This window comes from Paralichthys olivaceus, chromosome 2 (assembly GCF_024713975.1).
Source record: "Paralichthys olivaceus isolate ysfri-2021 chromosome 2, ASM2471397v2, whole genome shotgun sequence".
Classification (NCBI taxonomy): domain Eukaryota; kingdom Metazoa; phylum Chordata; class Actinopteri; order Pleuronectiformes; family Paralichthyidae; genus Paralichthys; species Paralichthys olivaceus.
This window is the reverse complement of record NC_091094.1, coordinates 2377434-2399169: the sequence shown is the minus strand read 5'-3', so window position 1 is coordinate 2399169 and position 21736 is coordinate 2377434. Positions and strand designations below refer to the sequence as shown.

Genomic DNA, 21736 nt, shown 5'->3' with positions numbered 1-21736 from the left:
TCTGGGCGACTCAGTGATTCCTCCGCTGGTTGTTCTGCAGTGAACAGGAGCCTGAGGCCTCGTGACCCCGTGAGGACTCAGACACTGAGTCAGAGAAAGTGAGTTTGATGTCTGGTTAGAAAAACTCCACGTCACACTTTACTTAGTTCTTACATCTGTACTTTATCTTCAGGTACTTTTACTACATATATCATCAGTACTTCCTGCGTCACTGCATTTTTTACATGATCAAATTGTTTTTTTTAATATTCTTTTTAAAGTTTTCAATAACGAGACAGGAAGATTAGACACTTAACAGTCTGTGTCCGTCATATATTAAAGTGAATATACAGTAAAGACAGTTAATGAAGTAGATCACTGCAGTAAAGAAGAGGATACTCTCTGTAAGTACTTAAGTATATTTAACTCAAGTATAAAAGTTTAATTACTGCTTTTGGCTTTTACTATATGTTTCATAGAAAATGTAAATCTGTGTGAGTGTTAGTATTTGTGTGTTTACTCTCAGAAACACAAACGTATCAGTGGTGAACCTTCACTTCACAGGAGTTCAACTCTGGTGAACTTTGACCTGCTGTGTGTGTGTGTGTGTGTGTGTGTGTGTGTGTGTGTGTGTGTGTGTGTGTGTGTGTGTGTGTGTGTGTGTGTGTGTGTGTGTGTGTGTGTGTGTGTGTGTGTGTGTGTGTGTGTGTGTGTGTGTGTGTGTGTGTGTGTGACGTGACCACGCCCTCACTTATGTATTCAGCATCAGAGCATTAATGTGTTGACGCTGTGATGTCATCACAACGTTAAAGTGAAAGTGAGGTCACGCGTCCTGGAAAAGAAGTTCCATGATAACCTGTGCAGTTGTTTTTGTGTAATCCTGCAGCTCAGCGACTAAAATGATGATTAACATGTTATATTATCTATAAAATAATATTTATCTGTGTGTAAGACACGAAAAGCTGGAGGTAAAATAAGGTGAGATTAAAAACTGGGCTAGCTGTTTCCCTTTGTTTCCAGTCTTTGTGCTAAGCTAAGCAGCTGCTGGGTGTAGCGTCGTTGATGTGTCTGTGCACGGGGGAGGGGCTCCGTTCACTTGGTGGATGCTTCATGTATAAAAAATCATCTGATTTGATTCCTTAAATTTCTGCTTCATGTGTAAAGACTTGAGGAGACGCAGCGAGTGCAGATCTATTCACTTTATTTGCAGTTAAACCGAAGCAGGTTGACAGAAGCGATATGAACAAGTTACAAGAAATGTGACAAAACCAAGAATCTCCTACGTGAAGACTTTCACACACACGTGCAGCGTCTCGACTTTCAAACATGAACCAACGCTGATATGTTCCTCCTCCTCCTCGTAAACGTCAGGACGTTGGATGTTTCTCTGACAAACTCATGTGTTGTACTTTAACAAGATGCGTGGAAACTAAATCCAGAGCACTCCACACGTATTTCACAATAAAACAAAGAAAAAAAAGAAAAAACGACAAGAGCAAACAGTGGATGAAGACCCGTTTGAAAAGTGTCACTAAGTTTGCAGGTTTGAGTCGTTCAAACAGAACCAGAGGAAACTTTAATTCTAAAGAAATAAACAAATGAAACGGAGGATTGAGACTCATGGTTCAGACGTGTGAGAGGAGGTACCAACACTTCCTGTGGAACGGGCGGCGTGAGGGGACGGGCTGGGGACGCTTTGAAATCAATGTGCAAACTGAGCAAATGACTGAACACCGATGCTGCGTCGGTCTTTCTTTTTTTTTTTTTTAGAATTAACAGTTTCAGAAGATCCAACTGCGATCGCAACTTGGAGAAAATCTCAAAATGACCGAGACGATGCTTTATTTATCTGCCGTCTCCACCTCATGACAGCGTGACCATGAAATCAAAACCTCAGAAAAACAAACGTAGCATAAATAAGTAAATTAAGAAAAAAAGAAGGCTTGTGAATCAAATATTGAATAAACCTTTGTTTGCGTCAGCAGTTTCAGCCTCTCACCGACGAATCAGTGTCTGCGTTTGTTTGTCGATGTGAATTTTTACAGAATAAATAGAGAAAAAAATCTGAACACAACTTCTGGATATTGGATTTTCTTTTTCTTTTAAGTCTAAATATCTCTCCGGGTCCGCTCTGCTCTGGATCGAACTCGTGGGGCAACGTTCATGTAAATATATTTACGCAGGTTTTTTGAAAATCTGTTTGTCTCAAATTTTTAAAGTTAAAAAAACCTCAAACTGTTCTTCGGTGTCAGCTTCTAAACCGAAAAAGACTTTGATCCACTTTCAATACGTTTTTGTTTTGGACTGATTGTCGAACGAAATGACTGAATTCTGACGAGACACGAATGAACTCAAATCCAGAACTGACGTTGGAAACTGTGACGTGTTTTGTTGTTCTGCAGGAAATACTGCTTTTATCTTGTGGGTCAATAATTTTTGCTTTTAAATTCAAACTGGTAAAAGTACAAACGTTCCTGAGGCTGAACGCGGCGACGTCTCTTCCTCCTCTTCTTCCAGAAGCGTCTCAAGTCCGAACTTATGTTTGAGAGTGAACACGAGTTCAGGGTGAAGGAGCTTTTGGGAAACGCACGTTCTGCCGTTTGAATGGCGCCGCGGATCGGCCGCCCGACTCTTACATAAACATCATTAACTCGTCGTCCTCTCTGCTCTTCTCTCGGTGCAGGATCCTCACCGCTGCCTCCGCAGTCCCTGATGCAGCCTCACTTCTTCTTCTGCACTTCCTGCAGCAGCTTCAGTGCAGCTGTGTTCTTTGGATCCACTTTGAGCAGGTTGTTCAGGTCGTCCACACACGTTTTAGGGTTCTGCAGGAAAACACAAGAGTTTAGAAGTAAAACTAAACCAGGCTGTTCTCATCAGTTTACAAATCTGATTATGCACACACACATTTATACAACTCTCAACACACAAATACTACTGTCAAAATCAAAGTTAACGCTGTAACTCTGCTTCAGTTCCCGTCACTCAGCTCGTCAGCCGCTGTCCGAGCCTCTTCTTTATAAACCATCCAAAATAAACAAAATACATTTCCCATGATACATCTCACCTCCCAGATATGGGCTGAACTCGTCGTCCTCTGAAAGGCAGAAGCTCACAGATGTTGTTCCCAGTTTTACAGAAAAGATTCAGGCTCATGTTCCGTCTGCTCTTTTAAAACCAGATTAACTGTTTAATGCAGCAAATATCAACGAACCCGGTCTGTCGACTTCATGAAGACTCTTTAGTCGAACCAAACACAGTCGACGGCTGCACTGTGCCGAGCTAACCGACTGTGAACGCTCTCTGTGAGGGAAACTGATGAGGGGAAGCTGTCAGGGGAATCATGGGTAATTATCGAGGCAGGAACTTATTTTATTTTGCTGTCCGCCCTCGGCACCTACGCACAGAAGCTCCTGACAGACTGATTGCGTCTGTGTGAGAAGCAGAAAGTGAAGAAGACTGCAGCGCTCACCTGGAGTTCCTTGTGAGCCTGAGCTCTCCTGTAGAGAGCCTTAATGTTGCTGCTGTCAATCATCAGAGCGTCGTCACAGTCTCTGACGGCGTCTCTGTACTGCTTCACTGACAGGTAACACAGCGCCCTGCACACGCACACACACAACAGACACACACACACACAACAGACACACACACAGACGAAGACAAACAAACAGAAAATACAGAATCCAAACATCAGAGACCTTGATCACCTACTAAAGAAATTCCAGCCATTATTACCTAAATATATATATAATACTACTTCTACTACTAATATCACTAAGCTTTACTCGAACTGTACTTAGTCCTTAGTCTGAAAAAACAGTTTGTGTTGGTCCAGATGAAAGTGAAACCTTTGGAGCACGTCAGGATGAAAACTGAGCTGAAATCCCTTTTATAACTTGACGTACTGACACAGATTAAAGATTCAGCTGTGAGGTTCCAACACAAACACAGCTCCAGTCAACGCAGATTCTCCAACGGCCATTTGAATTGTGGAAATAAAGAGTTACCCACCGGTTGGTGTAGGTGGTGACCTCGGTGGGGTTGTTCTTCAGGCTCTGGCTGTATCTCTCTATGGCCTTTCTATACTCTCCTTTCTTCACCAGAGCGTTGCCTTCTTCTTTCTGCGCCTGGGCTTTCTTGATGTTTTTGTCACTGGGAGCTGAGGAACGAAAAGAGAAAGAAAAAAAATAATCATTGGTTCAAAAAGAGAGAAAATCTTTTTTTGTTTTGTTTGTAACTGGACGATTTAAATGTTAAATGTTCTCTTATCAATGTTCCATGAAAAACACGGCTCATGAAAAGAGACTTTCAAACTCGTTAGGATCGACCTAACTTCAGTAGATCATTTCAGTTAAATATAAATTAAGATGTCCTCACCCTTTTTCTTTACTTCTCTGCTGCCGTTCTGTTTCGGGGTGTTGTTGGTAGTTTGCTGGGTGAGTTTCTCTCTGATGGACAGAGGAACCGTGGGGATGGGAGGAAGCTTTTCTCTCCATGAGGGACCGTCGGCCTCTGTGAGCGCCTTCGACATCCTGTGAAACAGAGACAACTGAAATACCGTCCTGTTTGCGTTCATCGACAGGAAGGTGTGTCTGTCAATATTGAATGTTCCACCACCGAGGAGGTTATGTTTCCTCCACCGTTGGTGTGTCAGCAGGATTACGCAATTTAGATTTTGTCCAGATCTGTTCTTGCCCAACGCCTCCACAGATTGTCCTGGGAATCGGTTCTGTAGTTCTTGTGTAATCCTGCTGACGGTCACACACACGTGACGAAGACGTGGATAAACCTGTTTCTTTTTTCCAGTCCTCTCATAACGGACATGGAGTCACTACTGCAGACCAGGTACCTGTTGGTGCCGTCGTGAGCAGCTGCGATGTTGCAGTCGATCTGCAGAGCCGTCTTGTAGTCCACATACGCCTGCCTGTACCGCTCCAGAGCTTCAGACGCAGCCGCACGACGGAGCAGAGACTTCACGTTAAACGGATACAACTCCAGAGACCTGACACACATGCAGAGTGTGAGTTAGACATTTTATCAGATTAGTTCTGTTTAGGGGCAAAACACAAAATTTTGGATTGCTACGATACAGATTCCAAATAGAAACACTTACATGTTGCAGTCCTTCACACACTCGGCACAGTTTCCTTCCTTCAAGTAGCTGGCTGCACGATTCGAGTACAAAATGGCCAAATCTTCTGGATTCTTTTCATCTAACCAGGAAGAAAGAATCTTTAATAAAAGAGGAATGTTCCACCCACTGCACAGAACGAGGATTAAAAAAAAAATCATCCAGGTGACGGCTGAATACTTACTGGACTTCTCCAGCTCTTTGATGGCATCGCAGTACAGACCGGTGGCTTCTCCATACTGACCCGTCTTGAAGCGCTCGTTTCCAGCTTGTTTCAACTCCAACCAGGAGCGTCGGGGTTTCTGCTTCTGGGGCATCTCTTCGTTTTAGTTGCTACTAGAAGAAATTATATTTAAAAAAAAAAGGTTCATGAAAATAACTCGACCACATTTACACTTTCGACCCAGCAGGTTGTTTCCTGTTGGTTTCTGATGCGTCGTGAAGAGATGGACCGATTTGAACATCTCAGATCTTCTTCCAGTGTTTTTGATTCAGCATCATTTGTTAAAGACAAGCTTCACATCCGCTCCTCAGCTAACAACTTCTAATTCTTGCTGTCACGGGTCGAAACAAGTTTTTTGTGAGCGACACCAAAAGAGCCGACGCAACATTAAAACTGCATCGTCGTCCATCAACTATGTGGAATTCACTGAAATCATTCTTACTCATATTTCATTACGTTCTTGTGTTGGATTTAAACTAAAGTCTGATTACACTGAGTTCACGCTTGATGAGGTGGGATGACACATCAGATGTTGTTATTACATCCTGATGCTGTATGATCAGGATATTTAACCATATATATACATATAAATATATATATATAAAATAAAATAAAGGAAACTTGCCTGTTGATGAGGTTTTGTGCTTATTTTCTATAAAATGTTAAACTGCAGCTTGAATCTAAAACAGGGGAAACTTTCTACTTTTAAGAGAAAATATCAAAATATGTTGGTTAATATTTAAAACATTAATATTTAATGTTTGGCCACATACTCGACTGAAAACGTAAAACGTAGCTCCTACACAGAAACAGGATGATTATGTATTAAAACATAGTCTGTGATCATTTCTCAGTTCGTTCATTTCACGTGCAGAGCTGTGATGTGATGCAGATGAAGTTGGTTCTATGAGAATCAGATTCTGAGTGAAAATCTGTGAACGACTAACAAACAATTCAACGAGACGTCGACGAACAGGTTTTATATTAAATGACAGAAATGTGAAACGACTGATCGTCATCATCAACACGTCACGTTCGGACGGAGGAGAACGTCTTGTGTCACTTTACCAAACGGATCAATTAGAGGATAATAATAATAATAATGATGATGATGATGTTAATTGGTGTTCTGTTGATAATCAGTGCAGCCGCTTCACTCACGACACCACGAACCCAGAGTGTGATGGAGGCGGAAGCTAACATGGATTCCATGTGAACCCTGCGGTTAGCTTCGCGAGTTTAGCCCGCTAAGCTAACTGCTAACCCGTTGAACCGGGTTGTGTTCCGGACAGTTTCTCACGATCACCTGATTTTGATAAACACGCGACCCGGAGCCGATCGCCGCCTCGTGCTTTGCTTCACACGCCGACCAACGCGGCTCTCGTGTCGGCTACTAGCCGGGTTAGCTCGCTAGCTGAGTTGCGCTAACTCAAGTGACGGTGCTCCGAAGCTAGCGGCTAGCTTAACAGGCGAGCCTCACTTCCAATGCTAACGGTGCTAAGGCGGCGGAGCTCCACTTTCTTACCGGCGGTTGAGTCGCTCTGTGTCGGGGGGTAACGCGGCGAACGACCCGGTAAGTGAACTCCTCCTCTTCCTCCGGCTCTTCCTCGCTGCGGTGGGGACGTTAGAGCGGCTGTCGGTGGCTGGAGCTGCGGGTGTTCGCTGACATTACTCCGGGTGCTCGCTCAGATCCGCGCCGGTGTGTGGAGGCTTCACGTGGAGAGAAGCTGCGGAGGATCCGGTGACTTGGTCCGGAGAGAAGGAGGGCTGAGGAGGAACTACTTCTTCTTCTGTAGACTAATTAACTTAATGTTTAGACTAATTAACTTATTGTTTAGTCAAATTAACTTAATGTTTAGTCTAATTAACTTATTGTTTAGTCTAATTAACTTATTGTTTAGTCTAATCTTCTAATCTTAAATCTACTTTAAGTTACTTATTATTGAGTCTATTTCTTCTTCTGTAGTCTAATTAACTTATTATTATTCTTTAGTCTACTCTAAGTTACTTCTTATTATTGAGTCTATTTCTTCTTCTTTAGTCTAATTAACTTATTATTTAGTCTAATCTTTTTCTTCTTTAGTCTAATTAACTTCTTCTTCTTTAGTCTAATTAACTTATTATTTAGTCTAATCTTTGTCTTCTTCTTTAGTCTAATTAACTTCTTCTTCTTTAGTCTAATTAACTTATTATTTAGTCTAATCTTTGTCTTCTTCTTTAGTCTAATTAACTTCTTCTTCTTTAGTCTACTCTAAGTTACTTCTTATTATTGAGTTTATTTCTTCTTCTTTAGTCTAATCTTTGTCTTCTTCTTTAGTCTAATTAACTTATTATTATTCTTTAGTCTACTCTAAGTTACTTCTTATTATTGAGTCTATGTCTTCTTCTGTAGTCTAATTAACTTATTATTATTCTTTAGTCTACTCTAAGTTACTTCTTATTATTGAGTCTATTTCTTCTTCTTCTTCTTTAGTCCACCTGCGTCTGTTCTTCTTCTTCTTCTTCTTCTTTAGTCTAATTAACTTATTATTTAGTCTAATCTTTTTCTTCTTCTTCTTTAGTCTAATTAACTTATTATTATTCTTTAGTCTACTCTAAGTTACTTCTTATTATTGAGTTTATTTCTTCTTCTTCTTCTTTAGTCCACCTGCGTCTGTTCTTCTTCTTCTTCTTCTTCTTCTTTACTTCACTCAGTTTCATTTCGCCTCTAACGCTGCGTTCAAGGGCAAGAGGAAGTGTGGAACTTTTGAAAAGCACAGGGCGACACCTGGCGGCCGTGCTGGAATTGCATGTTCTATATTTAGTCAGCTGTGGGATATTAAGGCCTTTTAAAGGGATAGTTCACAGAGTCAGGAGCTGCAACTGGAACCCCCCGTCTTCCCCCATTCCGTCTCCCTCTCTCTCGCTCTCTCTCTCTCTCAGGTGCTGATGATGATGATGATGATGGCTGCCACCTGTGTAGCCCCCCCCACATTCCTCATCAGCCAATCACAGCCCAGAGCTCCAGAATAAAAGCAGCCAGTCTTCAGAGCTCAGGTTATTTCTTTTGACCTGGTCTCAGATCTGCTGCTGCGTGTGTTGTGTTTCTGTTTTATTGTGTAATTGTTTGGTGTTGAGAGTGTTTGGTTACTGGTTGGTGTCACCAGTTTATTTTCAGAGCTGCTTCTTTACATAAGTGAGTAGATCTTTAGGTTGTTTTGTTTTAAGAACAGAAAATAGACCGGGCCGTTCACAATCTAGAGACTTATTCAGAGGAATGATTCCTCCCTGCTGTTCCTCCTGAAGCTTCTTCTCTCATAAAACATTTTTACCTGATATTGATGGAAACAAGTCTGAGGATGTTCATCGTGCAGCTCTAGATTTTTCCTGACTTGCGTATTCTCAGCTCCAAACAAGAATCGACACTAACAATTCAAAGATCACACGTTTTCACTAAATATTCACATTAGTTCTTAGTTCAGGTTGATAATAAACTTCACTCAAATAATTTAATAACCATAATAACAGTCCAAGACCTTGGGACCCATAAAGATTTTATAAACCTATAAAATAAAGCAGCAAAACTACTGATTATGCAAAGCAGTGTTCCTGTCGGCGTTATTATACTGTTTATTGTTTTTGTGTAATTTCTCAAGCAATAATCAGACACAGCATTCAATCAACGCGTTTCAGTTCAGATCTTTATGAAAGAAAGAAAAAATCATTCTCAAGCAGAGCACCGTTTGAAACACAAGAAAATGTGAACACAAAGAAACCAGAGTTTGTGATGAAAAGGAAACACAAACATCTAATGTTGGACTGAGTGAGGAACCAAGAGACGATTCATTGTGTTGACTGAAAACTACAATCAATGAAGACGTGAACCTGTATTCTGGAGCAGAGGAGAGGAGAGGGTGCCATTCTGCTGACTTCATCACCCTTTAACAATTAGAGATTACTTTCACTGTCTGTCCATCAGGTATCACCTTGTAATCTGGATTTTAAAAAGTAAAAAGAAGATTAGTATTAGTAATTTCATGGATATTAATGTTTTATCACTCATTCTTTAGTGTTTTGAAGTTGTCTTCATCTTGTTTTATTGTATCTTAGAATATTGGACAAGATGGTGAAGATCCCTTGTACGTTTAAAGGTGTATTCATTTATTTGCGGTTGTTTTTAAATGTGCAATATGAATAAACTTGACTTGACTTATCCTCAAATCTTTGGATAACAGACGATCTGCTTTACCCCTGAGGTAAAAACCCTTTTCTACCATGTTTTCCTGAAGGCATCATGAGACAGGGAGCAGCAGTTGTTCGGTTTCTATTTTGGAGAATGAAGAGTTCATCCTCTGTCCGTCCAGCAGAGGCCCCTGTTACCTGGAGATCGCTGCAGGAGATATTTCTTCAAGTGTAAAACAACCAAATAACTTTGTTTCTCAGTCACAAATGAATTTTCTTCTGATTCTGATGAGAATCTACGGCAGCTTTCAGAATCAGACTTTAAACATCAGCTGGGATCAAACTCAGGCGTAAAATGTTTTTCAGCTTTGGTCTGTCACCGGACTTTGTCATTAAAGTATTTATCTAAATATAAAAGTGTAATGCTGCAAGAAAGTTCACATCAGTTTGTTGAAAAGCTTTTACCCTGAACCAACGTTTCACTGAGAACCACAAGTTTATTATCGCCCTTGCAAAAGTCACTGAATGAAGTAAAACCAAGTAATGAGATGAATGAATGAAACCCCAGAGACTGTGTGATATATGCTGTCCTTCAGAAGGTGATGGCTTCAAGGAGACTTATGATGCTCGTTCAGTGTGTCTCTCCTCTAGTGTTGTACAAAGTTGTGTTGTCTTTGTTGAGCTGTTTTCAGACCTGCACTGAAATCGGACATTTGCACTGCAAATGTCCGAGTGAGTCCACGTGAGAATACAGCGGAGAAATGTCCGGAACATTCATGAGCGAGTGGGCGTGTTGACACGGGACAAACCTCAAGATGAAAAAGTAGAAGACGTCAACTTAGAAAGACGACGAGCTTTGGAAGCTTTTGTATTGTGTATATGTATATTTGTGTATATGTGTATATGTATATATGTGTATATGTATACATGTCCTCCGCTGCATGTTTTGGACATTTGAAAACATCTGAACATGAGCACAATAAATCTCCTTAAAGCTGCGAATAAAAATTTTTTAAAAACCTTTTAGCTAGTGACCTTTGAACGAGACTGCGGCTCTGCAGTGTTGAGACGTTACTCTGTGACCTTGACCTTGCAATTGGCCTGGATGTCTCTGAAGGTTGAGCAGTCGAAGTCGGCCATGATTGTCTTCTCTCCCGTCTTGTAGGGATAAAAGAAGAACTTGATACGGAACTGGTTTAATGGGCTCAGGTCAGGGAGCCTGTGAGAGACACAAAGGATGGAGAGAAATTCTACATTTACAACGTTTATTAGTTTAACGATAGTTTAACAGAGCCCTGACAATAGAATTTAAACATTGTAAATGAAATTTTTGTAATTTTATACGTATATCACAGTTCACCAGCAAATCAATAAAGTGCTGTAAAGAAGATATAAAATGTGTTGTGACAAATTGTATAAACAACATGAGACAATACTTGAGCAGTAAAGAGTCCAGTGTGAGAAATTAGTAATAAAAACATAACAGAAAATGAATATATTTGAATTCTGAATTGTTTTAGTGGATTATTAATTGAATAAAATAAAAACTTTTCTTATAATTAGGAAATGCTCCAGGAATTTTATTTGTGACCACCATGAATTTAATATAAATGAAGTCATCCATTAGCGCTTTAGTCTTTAAACATCTGACGATCATGGTTCTTGTTTTATCCTTCGCACTGACAGATGAGCTGTTTCATCATTCGTATAAAACAAACACTTACTTGCACTCGACCTCGTCTTTAAATGTGCCACTTCCAGACAGAGTCAGTTTGCATCCCGTCAGCTTCTCGTTTGCTGGGTTCCTGAAAACCACCGTTCCACTGGTTTCCTGGTGCAGTCTGGTCGGACTGGTAACCTGGAACCGACACATTTTAGCTTTTTAACAAGTCGTTTTCGACTACGCTCAACGTCACCCTGCCGAAAACTACACTACCCATCATGCATTAAGAAGATTGAGAAGATGCAGAACAATGAATCAGATCTTGTAAATGAACCGTTTGACGGATGTCTGAAATGATTTATAGAAACAACAAGGTTTTTTTTCCCACTGACAGTGATGGACATGTGAGGATCCAGCAGCACGATGTCGTTCTCCGCCAGGTAGACGTAGTCCGGCTTCTCTTTGTCAGTGACCAAGGCTGAAACCTTCATGCTGTCACACTCCACCATGAGCTTATGATAGGCCGAGAACGGGACCAGGATGGGGACGGACAGATCTGGAGGAGATTTAAAGTTATATTTAATAGAACAGTATTTTTAAAAAAACCTCCAGGATCCAGAAGAGCACCCACCTTTCCCGGGCTGCAGTGTCTCCTCCTTCACCTTGCTCTGGATGTTCCCGGCCGGTGAGCCGTTGTAGCCCATGGCCTGGACGCTGATGTTGATGGTCAGCGGCCTGGAGACAGTGCTCTTGCTGTGCAGCACCAGCTTCATGCTCACGTCCTTGCCGTTCCTTGGCTTGGAACACTGCAACAAATAAAGTAGGAATAAGACACGGAGGCGGATAAATGTTCAGTCATACATGGATCTGTCCTACATTTAAAAAATATGTTTATTTTCAGGTTATGTGGTTTTAATAACAGCTGAATTAGTCATTTTCTACAGCTCGACAAAAACTCGCCTCCACCGACCAGTGCAGTTTCTGTTATAAGAAGAGTTTATATGAGACAAAAATATAACACAACACAAAAATCATTCACAGCTTCTTTGACTTACCACCTCAAATTTCATGGACACCTCAGGTGGTGGAGCAATGACCTCCGGGGTGACCTCAGCTGCTCCTCCTGAGTTTTCCGTTGTCGTCTCGCTCTCCGTTGCCGTCTCGTTCTCCGTTGCCGTCTCGCTCTCCGTTGCCGTCTCGTTCTCCGTTGTCGTCTCGTCCTCCATCCCTTCCTCGTTCCCTTCCTCCTCTTCAAACTCCATGTCCTCCTCATCATCTACGGTGTAGTCTCTGGTGAGGGCGTACTTGAAGACATCCCTCTCCTTCTCGGACCCTGTGAGGGAGGCAGACCGATTCGATCAGAGGACACGTTGAATAAATGTTTCTCAAAGGTTTTTTCTTCAAACAAGAAATGATCATATTTGGAGGAGCGGGGGAGGAGCCTGACAAAGAGCTCGAGGACACTGCACACACCCATTGGACGGTACTAGCTGTCAATCACACGGTATCCACTTCCCAATGCATTATAATTTACAAAATGAACATCAGCTGTATTGAAGAAGACTTTAAATGAGACTGAGACATAAACTCCTGAGGAAAATGTTGAGTGAGTGAGAAATAGAAATAGAAACAAGCAGTGGAGTCGCCCTCTGCTGGTCTTTCAAGAGAATGACTGTTTCGGGGACTGGCTTCACTTTCCAGAATTGGAATCTACGTCCATTTCTATAAACAGTCTGTGGAATCCGGGAGAACGACCTGATTCATGCACAGCCTAGTCTTGTCTTTTGATCTGATCATGAAAGCAACTGACCTGGAATCAGTCCTATTGTCAGGTGCATTAGAACAGTGATGCAAAGACATCGTCTCGTTTTGAATAGCTGCTGCAGAAGTGAACCCACCCTCCCTGTGCTTGTAGTTGTCGGTGATGTTCTTCCTCTTTTTGGAGCCGACAGACTTGGTGGAGATGTTCTGACCGACTCTCTCAGTGTCGGAGAAGATCTTCACTTTGGAGCCGTCAGCTTTGATCTGACAGGAAACACACAAGGAAACCACAAAATCGTTCTATTTCAGGAAACACGATATAAAACACAGATGAAAACATAACCATGGAGGTGAGAAATTGCAGACTGCATCACCGCAGTGTTTTTGAGTGAATCTGCTCACTGACCAGCCAGTCCACACAGTCTGCGTTGACCTCAGCGAAGATGAACGGGATATCGTATTTGAGGTCGATGTTTCCGCTCCGGATGGCTTTGACTGAGGCCGGACCGCAGCAGTAAACACCTGAGCAAAGAGAAACGATAGAAGTCATCACATAAAAAGAAATAGTCTGTGAGCAATGAAACCAACGCAAGAATCTGTAGGATTTCAACTTTTCTGACTTCTTCCTGATAAAAGAATCTGATGAAGCAGCTTTGATGTCATGTGTTAAAATGTGTGGAAATAAAATCTCAGAGCAGAAAGAGGTCAGCATGTGACATCAGGACCAGAAACAAGGTCATCAGAGCAGGAAAGAAAATGCTGACGGCAGAGAGACGACCGGGTCGTTACCGTTGCTCGTCTCCTGTGGTGTCGGATCCAGAACTTGCCAGCCGTCGTATTTATCACCTTCCTCCAGGTCTGGACGTTTCATCCACCCCTCCACCCACACGTGAAAGTTCCTGAAACACAACACATCACTCAGATTCTGCAGCAGCTCGAACTTAAACCAAACTTTTCAACCTGGCTATCAGGTTTTATTTACAATTTATCTTTTTATTTGTTACTCTTTTTAAAATATATTTTATAATCTCTTTCTTCCTCTTATTTCTCTCTTTCTTGTTTTATTAACATTTTACTGTTTTACTATCATCAACCTTTTAGTGCACAGATCTCATTTTTAAATATTTAGTTTGAAAGCTGCGATATAAATAAAGTTCTGATTGATTGATTGATCGAAGAAGAAAAACACCCACACAACAGAAGCTGGAATGACATCGGGCGATAATATTCTAGAAAAAGCTATGAATTTTTTATCCACCAAAAAATGTTTGTTCAGCTGAACGGAGAATTCTAATATTGTTGGTCCTGGACCCCGTGTTTATAAATGTGTGTCGGAATCCATTCAATTAATTGTTTCATGAAATGTTCACTGAAAGTCTTTTTTAACAATTAAAAGGATGACATTGTTATTCTGGGTATTTAAGAGTCTGGTGACGTGGTAATTAACGGCTCATATCGTCAAAAGTTGCTGCATGCAACTTCACCACTAGATGTCACTACATTCTGCACACTGGACCTTTAATAGATACACTTCTCAAAGCTCATGTTCCTGGTCTCCGTAGACCTCAGCGTGGATCTCGTTAGGTTTGTTCTTTTGATAAACGTCCAGTGTAAGCAGGAGTGGTAAGTTCTCCACCGTAACCTGACGTGTTTGAAAAGCCTCAAAGCATCATGGGAATGACACTGTATAAAGACAACGTCCTCTGACAGATGAAAGTTTCTCACACTGAGTTGCCACACCCAAACAAATGGTAGATGTTAACAAGCCAATGAAATACAGAAAACCACACTGAACAGAAATCTTTAGAGCAGGTTCTGACATGGTGATTTATGGCCCGATGATTGTTCAAGTTCTTCCACTGACCTAAAAAAAAACTGGCAACAACTGTAAATTTGTTGTTGAGCTTAATTTTTCACAGTTGCCTCTGTGTGCGGTGGCACTGATCTGTGAAGGACACACCCGGAGCACTTTACCACACTGTTTGACAAAATAAGCAATCAGTCAAGAGCCTTGGCACAGCTCACCTGACAACTCCCTCTTTACAGTGAACATGGATGAACCCACAAAGATCTAGAGGGGAACTCAGCAGAACGCACCGCCGACAAGGCCCAACGGTTCCTTCATGAAACCATTTTTAAATACTTAATTTAATTAAATTACACACACTCATAGTTATCAGTCCCTTAAGCATGTCTGATTATTTTCATCAAGAAAAACGCCAAATGCAAAAACACCCGTTTTTCCGTACAGTAGTTTTTGTGTAATCCTTCTACCGAACATACAAAGAAACAAACGCAGAAGAAAACATTAGCATTAGCTCATGAGCCCTCGTTTTAGCTCGTTTTTAGAGAACCTCACCATGCAGCAAGAAAGTCGAGGATTTGGCCTCCAGAGAGCCACATTGGTGGGTGGAGACCAAAGCAGGAGCTCAAAGGGATTTGAACTTTCATCAGATGGACACAAACATGACTCCAAACAGATGCTAATGTTTCTCTGCGGGATGCGATATAAGATAACAGGTTTCTTATACATAAAACAGTGATTTTCAGGTTCAGGTACATTTCAAAAGGGAATTACGTTCTACTTTGCCGTCAGGTAGCCAGCGAGGTCATGACCTGGGCAGGTAAGTGATGTGCTGTACATAAGGAAAATGAAAGTATATTTTTTTGTTGTTTCGCCCGCTCCTCGCTGTGTGTGCGTTCTCATAGTAAGAAAATTGCAGCATCTCACCAAACACTGTCAGGAGAACGTTTCATTGCGACACCGTAGTCTGAGTGGTACACGTCGATGATCAGATTGCTGTTGGTGTCGTGGGCTGACGAGTAGTTGGTGACCACGCGGCAGGGGATGCCCAGCAGACGCATCACTGGAACCAACACAAAGTTTGCAGTCATTTATATAAGTTTGTACTAGTGTGTTGATTTTGAACTTTGCCGCCTGTGGAGCTGAACTTTTTTTATTTTAATGCATCGCTGTAGCAATGAGCAAAATTCAACACACAAACAATAAATCAATAAAACTTCCTTACATAGGTTCAGTTTCTAAGATTTGAGGAACGTGAATAAAAAGGTTGCACGAATGTTCGCACACTGAGTAGAAGGAGATTTTCAAGCCGGACTTGTTCGCGACAGAAACGTCTCTGGAACATTTAGGTGAAGGGTGGAGCCTGGGTACAGCCGCAGGAGGGATCGGTGGTTTTTGTTGCCAATCTTGTTTAATTTTAACTCGTCTGTACGGCTCCTCTTTTTCGTCCTGGCATTATCTCATTAACTCTGACTTGTTTTAAAAACATTTCTCATTGAGCTGAGAAGTTTGTTTTGGTGGAAACTCACCTGGTGAGAAACGAGCACAGTGCCAAAGACAGAAGGGAGGCAACTAAAAAGGCTTAAGTCACATATCCAGGATTATACCGACAGTCATGTGACCAGTGTCAATATGATGAGTCAGGAGATGCGTTTTAAGTGGGAGTGAATTATACATGTTGGTCTAATTGTCCACTCGTGATATTCATAGCTAAAGGATATATAATTAGAATTGTTTAATTGTCTTGAAGCAGAGACATTCCCCTTCTGTGTGAGCATCAAACGTGCAAGGCCTGAGACAATCTGAAACACTAGGTGGCGTTATGAGCCATTCAACCCATGGGTAATAAACATGATTCCAAATCCAGCATTAATATTAAAATATTATCTATAGCAATAATGATCAGTTTATAAAGATCTAAAACAGAAAACGAGGAAATTCTGCACATGAAACAAGTTGAAACCAGACATTTGATATATTTTTCTTATTCGATGGCTTTAAATTATCACTGAAGTCTCAAGAACAACATCAGTTCAGTCTGCGATGACTTCAGAATGAATCTAATCTATCTGTACAGATGTTGTCCCAGGGGGGGAGCGATGAGGAGCTGGACAGTCGGACGTTACCTGAACACATCACGCCAGCAAACACCCAGCACTGGCCGTATCTGACTGGCTTGAACTCATTGTCGTACCACTGTTTGAGGATTGCGTGGCTGCCGGACCAGTGAGAGGGTTTAAACCCGTCGTAATATGAACCCCCCCACCGTCCATACAGGACGCCATGGTCGTCTTCACTGTTGATCTGGAAAAAAAAACGGAAAAAATTTGATTTCATTCTTCTGATATGACTTTATTGTTGTTTTACTCTATCAGATATGAGCTGGCGGTCGGAGCCTGACACTCAAGCATCGGTTGCTCATTACAACTTTTTTTTGTCACCGTAGCACAATGAACCCATGACTCCTCCATGTTAACGGTAGTTCTCATCACACCGACTTATGTCCAAGTTTTCATTTCTCTGGTACATTTTGCTTTAATTAGTCATCTGTTGCTATAACAACGGGTTGAAATGTTGTGATTCACACCACTCGTGTTGTGCCTGGTGTCATTTCTTTACACACAGTATATCGTCCAAACACCATATGAATGTTTGATTTAAATATTAAACATAGTATCACAGCACACTCAATTATTGAACAAATATTTACCTTCATAATTCCAGGTGGCTATTTTTAACACGCTAACTTGCTCACAACAATGCTAACATGGAGATGCTAAGCATATACATTGTTTAGGATGTTCACAATCTTGGTTTAGCATGAAATAGCATAGCTGGGGCTAATGAGAATGTCACTGATCATGTCCCACCATGGCGCTGACAACGCGGCCGACGTAGACGGGATCAGAGCGACTGCAGACATCTTCAGCTGGGTCTTCCAAGTGTTTGTTGTTGAGTTCCAGTATCTTCATACTAATCCTCACCATGTCCTCCTCAAACTGGACAAGAAGACACAAGAACAGAGACAAAAAAAACAAAGTAAGATGCATTCAAAATGCTCACGTTCAATGAGCTTAATTAGAAAATCTAATTTAATAAAACATTTTCAGAACTCAAAGGCAAATTAAGACGTTAAATTTGAAGTTATGCAATTCAAAGTTGGACATCCGGTGCTGTGAATTTAAAGATATTTGAATTACAACATATAGAACTTAGTGGCGTTTAACAACCGGGTATTGAATTGATCATAAGATTATTTACTGCTTTGAAAACCAAACTGTCAGTGCATCTTGACAGCAAGAGCCCATGTGACCACGACAACCTCAAACATGCTGCACTTTGACTGTGATTTACACAGAATGTGTGGAAATGCAGTGTTGGTCAAAACAGAGGCTGGCGTCAGGATGGACAGCACCATCCCTGATGTGGTCACCCTGTGGTGTGAGGTCCGTTTACCTGTCCGAAGTCCCACGGCTGGGAGAAGATGTAGTTTCCACTCCCTTTGTAGATGAGTCCTTGTTCATTCATCACATACTCTTGTCTTTCCTTCTCATCGCTTAGATAGACCGTGTCATCTGGAGAGATGGGTAGAGATAGACAAATTGGTCCATAGGTAGGTATCAAGGTAGTTATGAACATAGGTAGATAGGTAGATAGGTAGGTAGGTAGGTAGGTAGGTAAATAGGTAGGTAAGTAGATATGTAGGTAGGTAGGTAGGTAGGTAGACTGGTTACTAGGTAGGTAGGTATGAAGGTAGGTAACTAGGTACGAGGGTTGGAAGGTATGAAGGTAGGTAGATTGATTCATTGCCATGGAAACTGATGATGAACCTACCAGGACACCAGGGGTTGAAGAGCACCACCGGCATTGCGAGCAACATTTCCTCATCCCTGTATTGCGCGGACACTATATACTCTCCTATGGGGGCGTTAGCCGGAGGCGTGATGCTCAGAACCAAGACACCTTTCTTCGGGGACGACTTCTTCTCCTGAAGCTCTATCTTCCACACAGCCTTTGCTGATGGTGAACGCGTCACGATGTCGGGGATACCGAAGTACGAAACTGTGCCGCGTTCCTCTGAATAATGACAACCTGTAGAGAGGAACCAAACACTCTTTTACTGTTAGAACAATACTGTTTATCCATCCATCCATCATCCATCCATCATCCATCCATCCTGGGTTTTGTAGAGCAGCACTGACCTCGTTGTCCAAAACGAACCAAATGAAAGACTGACCTGTCGCTGCGGTGACGCTGAGCGGGTAAAGTTCAGGTTTGAAAGGTTGCGACAGCGTGAGGGTCAGAGTGAAGGGTTGACCTCGCCTCACAAACAGCTCCTTCACTGAGATCTCACTGGTGTGGTGTAAAACGTTGTTGGTCTCACAGTGGAGGTCCAAGTCCTTCAAGACTGACGAAAAGAAAATATTTAAAACACTTAGGTAACTCAGGTAAAAACATTTAACTCATTTAAATCGATTAAAACATTGATATGAAAAATTGACATTTAATTATTTGATTTGACTTCCATTTACTTTTTATTAAAGAGCAGCTAGTAAATAAAAAGTTCATACTTTATCTATAACAATAAGAAAAATTTGTTACTTACTCATATTAAATTCATGAAGCCAGAATAAAACTAAGGATATGATGGTTTGATGCATTCAGTAAAAACAATTTTAAATCAATTTCATAATCTGAAAAAAAAAAGAAACGAAGAAAGGAACTCAAGCGTTTGTATGTCTCACATATTGAAAACAAAAAAAAAAGCACGTTCGATACAAATGCAACTCAAAAAATCGTGTTCGTGTCTTCGAGCAAATGTAAAACGCTTCGATTGCACAAAGTGAATGTGTTGATTTCTCTATAAAGATGAGTTTGATTTGCAGGTCAAAGGTCATCCGGGTTTGAATATAAACATTATGGTGTCAATCCTGGATGATTATATAGGCGTCGACTTAACAATGGAAACCACACTTACCAGGTACATTAGACTTCGTGTTATTAAATGCTTTTAATCGGCTGAGGGTGTGGTGTGTCCCAGATTTACTTCACGGAACTGGCTGAACGTGTGAAAAGTCACGCCTGGTAACTCTGCCAGGGCCTCAGGCAAGGTGGAGAATGTGTTAAATGTTTTGTGATGAAGTAATATGTGTGTCAATGGGACAAGAAGGAACAGGACACTGTAAGAAAAGAAGACAACTGTCTCCAAATATTTAAAGCTTCTGTGGACAAATTGAGTCACTGCTCAGGTATCTGTAAAATCTTCAAAAACAAGCTGCTGAACAGAAACACATGTATTTCTGTTGTGACAGTCAGGAAGTGTCTTTTGTGTGTGTGTGTGTTTGTTTTATGCTTTTTTGCTTTATTTTGAAATGTTTTATTTTGTATTTGCTCACAGCAGCAGATTGTTTCAAACAGAGAAGCGAAGTTCAGAACACGTCTCCTCAGAACGTGAAACGATATTCAGTTTCCAGAGCTGGAGCGGAGAGGCGTTGTTGTGTCTACTGTAACTTTGGGCTCCTCCTTGTTTTGCAGCACAATTCAACTTGCAAAGGTTCAGTTCCTGGTAACTCGTCGTGCCCTGAAACCTCTCACAGGAAGTCTGCAGCTCTCATTCAGACATTTGGATCTCATTCTTATCAGACGTTTTCATTTTCTTGCAGAACAAGAAAATGCACTTTAACTCTTTTCCTGTTGCACGTGACACAGGATCAGTTTTGGCTTCAATTAGAAAAAAAATGCTGAGAAGCTGGTCGGGACTTTGTGATGACACTCAGCTCTCAGAGGTGCTCGTTTATGTTTCTGTGTCAGGACTAGTCAATAAGAGCTTCTTGTTAAATAAAGGAAAATAAAATAATATGCATGTTTATAAGACTCAGCCAGATCTCGATCCTCTACTTCTACAACTCAAGCTCATTTACATGCTCCTTTAAATGGCGTCTGCTCTTTTCATAACGTGTATGGTTGTTGTGATTGTTGTGTTGCACGCACGTGGTCGTGTCGTGTCATGATACAGACGCACACAACATTACTACACAGTGCAGGTTTAATCCCCTTTGCAGTGACTCCACTTAACTTCTCAAATGTGATCATAGCCAGAACATGCTGAAACAAGTAATCACCTCAGGTGACGACATGAATGGATTGCAAAGACGTTGAATTTAAAAAGTCACATTGGTGTTTGTGTGTGTGTGTGTGTGTGTAGCATCTAGGTTGGTGCAGAGACCCACGCTGATGATAAACTTGGTAAAATATTGTAGTTGTACTTACTAGATTCATTAACCTGGTCTGTCATGTCGGCTGAGCCCGTCTGAACCTCTTCTGTCATGTCGGCTGAGCCCGTCTGAACCTCCTCTGTCATGTCGGCGGAGCTGTGTCTCTACAGTAGTAGATGCAGGAGTGAAGGAGCCCGGGCAGACGCTCAGATGCTCACTGACAGGTGACTCCGCAATGTTGGATTTTAAAATACCTGCCGAGCCCATCCCCTTTTTTTTCCTCAGCCAAGAGAAACGTGTCTGGCAGCTTTGATTTTTAACTCCTGGGTGTTTAAACGCTGCCTCTTCCATCTGGGTGTTGACCTGGACCCTTTGACCCGTCGACTCCAAAAGTGAATCATCTGGAGATTCCCACCCGAGTAACATCCACATTAAGTCTGTTAACGCGGCTGACAGAGCTCGTATCCGTGCCCGACTGCAAAGTGCTTCGTCGTGTATTTGACTCTAAATGGATCCAAAGTTACAAAATTAACATCAGCTGTTTTGAAGAAGACTTGAAACTAGAGATTGAGACATAAACTGTTAAATGTTTACTGACGTTATAAAGTGAGGAGTCATTTCCTCATAGACTTCTAGAGAAACTTCCAGTTCCACGCTGGCTTTACTTTAATGACTCTGGGTGAAAACAATGAGCTGCAGATGAACGAACTGAATCATCCATCATCTTTGCCCAAGTGTAAATCGTAAAGCTGTCACTTTTACATCTGACCTTTTCTACGATCTTCTCAATCTGCTGCTTGTC

At 41.5% G+C, this 21736-nt stretch overlaps 2 protein-coding genes and 1 long non-coding RNA gene across 8 annotated transcripts; 1 reads left to right on the top strand and 2 right to left on the bottom strand.

Moving 5' to 3' along the window:
* Positions 1 to 1163: 1163 nt before the first annotated feature.
* On the bottom strand, positions 1164 to 7976 carry tomm34 (translocase of outer mitochondrial membrane 34). 3 transcript variants are annotated; one of them, XM_069516110.1, is made up of 9 exons: positions 7854 to 7976; positions 6856 to 7629; positions 5292 to 5443; positions 5090 to 5189; positions 4826 to 4978; positions 4354 to 4508; positions 3988 to 4135; positions 3449 to 3575; positions 1164 to 2801 (listed from the first exon to the last, which is right to left on the bottom strand). In XM_069516110.1, exons 3-9 carry the CDS (start codon positions 5422 to 5424, stop codon positions 2700 to 2702), a joined length of 918 nt encoding a protein of 305 aa, XP_069372211.1. In that variant the 5' UTR covers positions 5425 to 5443; positions 6856 to 7629; positions 7854 to 7976; the 3' UTR covers positions 1164 to 2699. The 3 variants fall into 3 exon arrangements, with proteins under 3 accessions (XP_069372211.1, XP_069372215.1, XP_069372224.1); XM_069516114.1 differs by having other exon boundaries at positions 5292 to 5440; positions 6856 to 7861; XM_069516123.1 differs by lacking the exons at positions 6856 to 7629; positions 7854 to 7976 and adding an exon at positions 6104 to 6440 and having other exon boundaries at positions 5292 to 5440.
* LOC138405880 (uncharacterized) lies at positions 5292 to 5703 on the top strand. Its single transcript, XR_011239548.1, has 2 exons — positions 5292 to 5545; positions 5603 to 5703. It is a non-coding gene; the product is annotated as an uncharacterized lncRNA (long non-coding RNA).
* Positions 7977 to 8993: 1017 nt separating the features above from the next.
* tgm8 (transglutaminase 8) lies at positions 8994 to 21514 on the bottom strand. 4 transcript variants are annotated; one of them, XR_011239542.1, is made up of 17 exons: positions 21069 to 21152; positions 20990 to 21035; positions 18957 to 19127; positions 18554 to 18811; positions 18176 to 18294; positions 17590 to 17718; positions 16846 to 17023; positions 15647 to 15782; positions 13705 to 13814; positions 13322 to 13437; positions 13053 to 13179; positions 12210 to 12487; positions 11786 to 11960; positions 11547 to 11710; positions 11216 to 11349; positions 10512 to 10710; positions 8994 to 9303 (listed from the first exon to the last, which is right to left on the bottom strand). XR_011239542.1 is itself a non-coding variant. In XM_020105202.2 (16 exons), the coding sequence occupies exons 1-15, from the start codon at positions 21078 to 21080 to the stop codon at positions 10563 to 10565; spliced, it is 2334 nt and encodes a 777-aa protein (XP_019960761.2). In that variant the 5' UTR covers positions 21081 to 21497; the 3' UTR covers positions 9165 to 9303; positions 10527 to 10562. The 4 variants fall into 4 exon arrangements, 2 of the variants coding, with proteins under 2 accessions (XP_019960760.2, XP_019960761.2); XR_002203543.2 differs by having other exon boundaries at positions 20990 to 21497; XM_020105202.2 differs by having other exon boundaries at positions 9165 to 9303; positions 10527 to 10710; positions 20990 to 21497.
* Positions 21515 to 21736: the final 222 nt, after the last annotated feature.

Bases quoted from the DNA above. Each gene is read 5' to 3' on its own strand.
- tomm34 (XM_069516110.1), bottom strand. From the start codon at position 5,424: ATGCCCCAGAAGCAGAAACCCCGACGCTCCTGGTTGGAGTTGAAACAA. The intron at 5,190-5,291 runs GTAAGTATTCAG...CTTCCTGGTTAG, and splicing joins CAAAGAGCTGGAGAAGTCCA to ATGAAAAGAATCCAGAAGAT. The intron at 2,802-3,448 runs GTGAGCGCTGCA...GTTTTCCTGCAG, and splicing joins AGGCTCACAAGGAACTCCAG to AACCCTAAAACGTGTGTGGA.
- tgm8 (XM_020105201.2), bottom strand. From the start codon at position 21,080: ATGACAGAGGAGGTTCAGACGGGCTCAGCCGACATGACAGAAGAGGTT. The intron at 17,024-17,589 runs GTGGGACATGAT...TTTTTTTTCCAG, and splicing joins GCCGCGTTGTCAGCGCCATG to ATCAACAGTGAAGACGACCA. The intron at 13,815-15,646 runs GTGAGATGCTGC...GTTGTGTTTCAG, and splicing joins CGTTCTCCTGACAGTGTTTG to GAACTTTCACGTGTGGGTGG.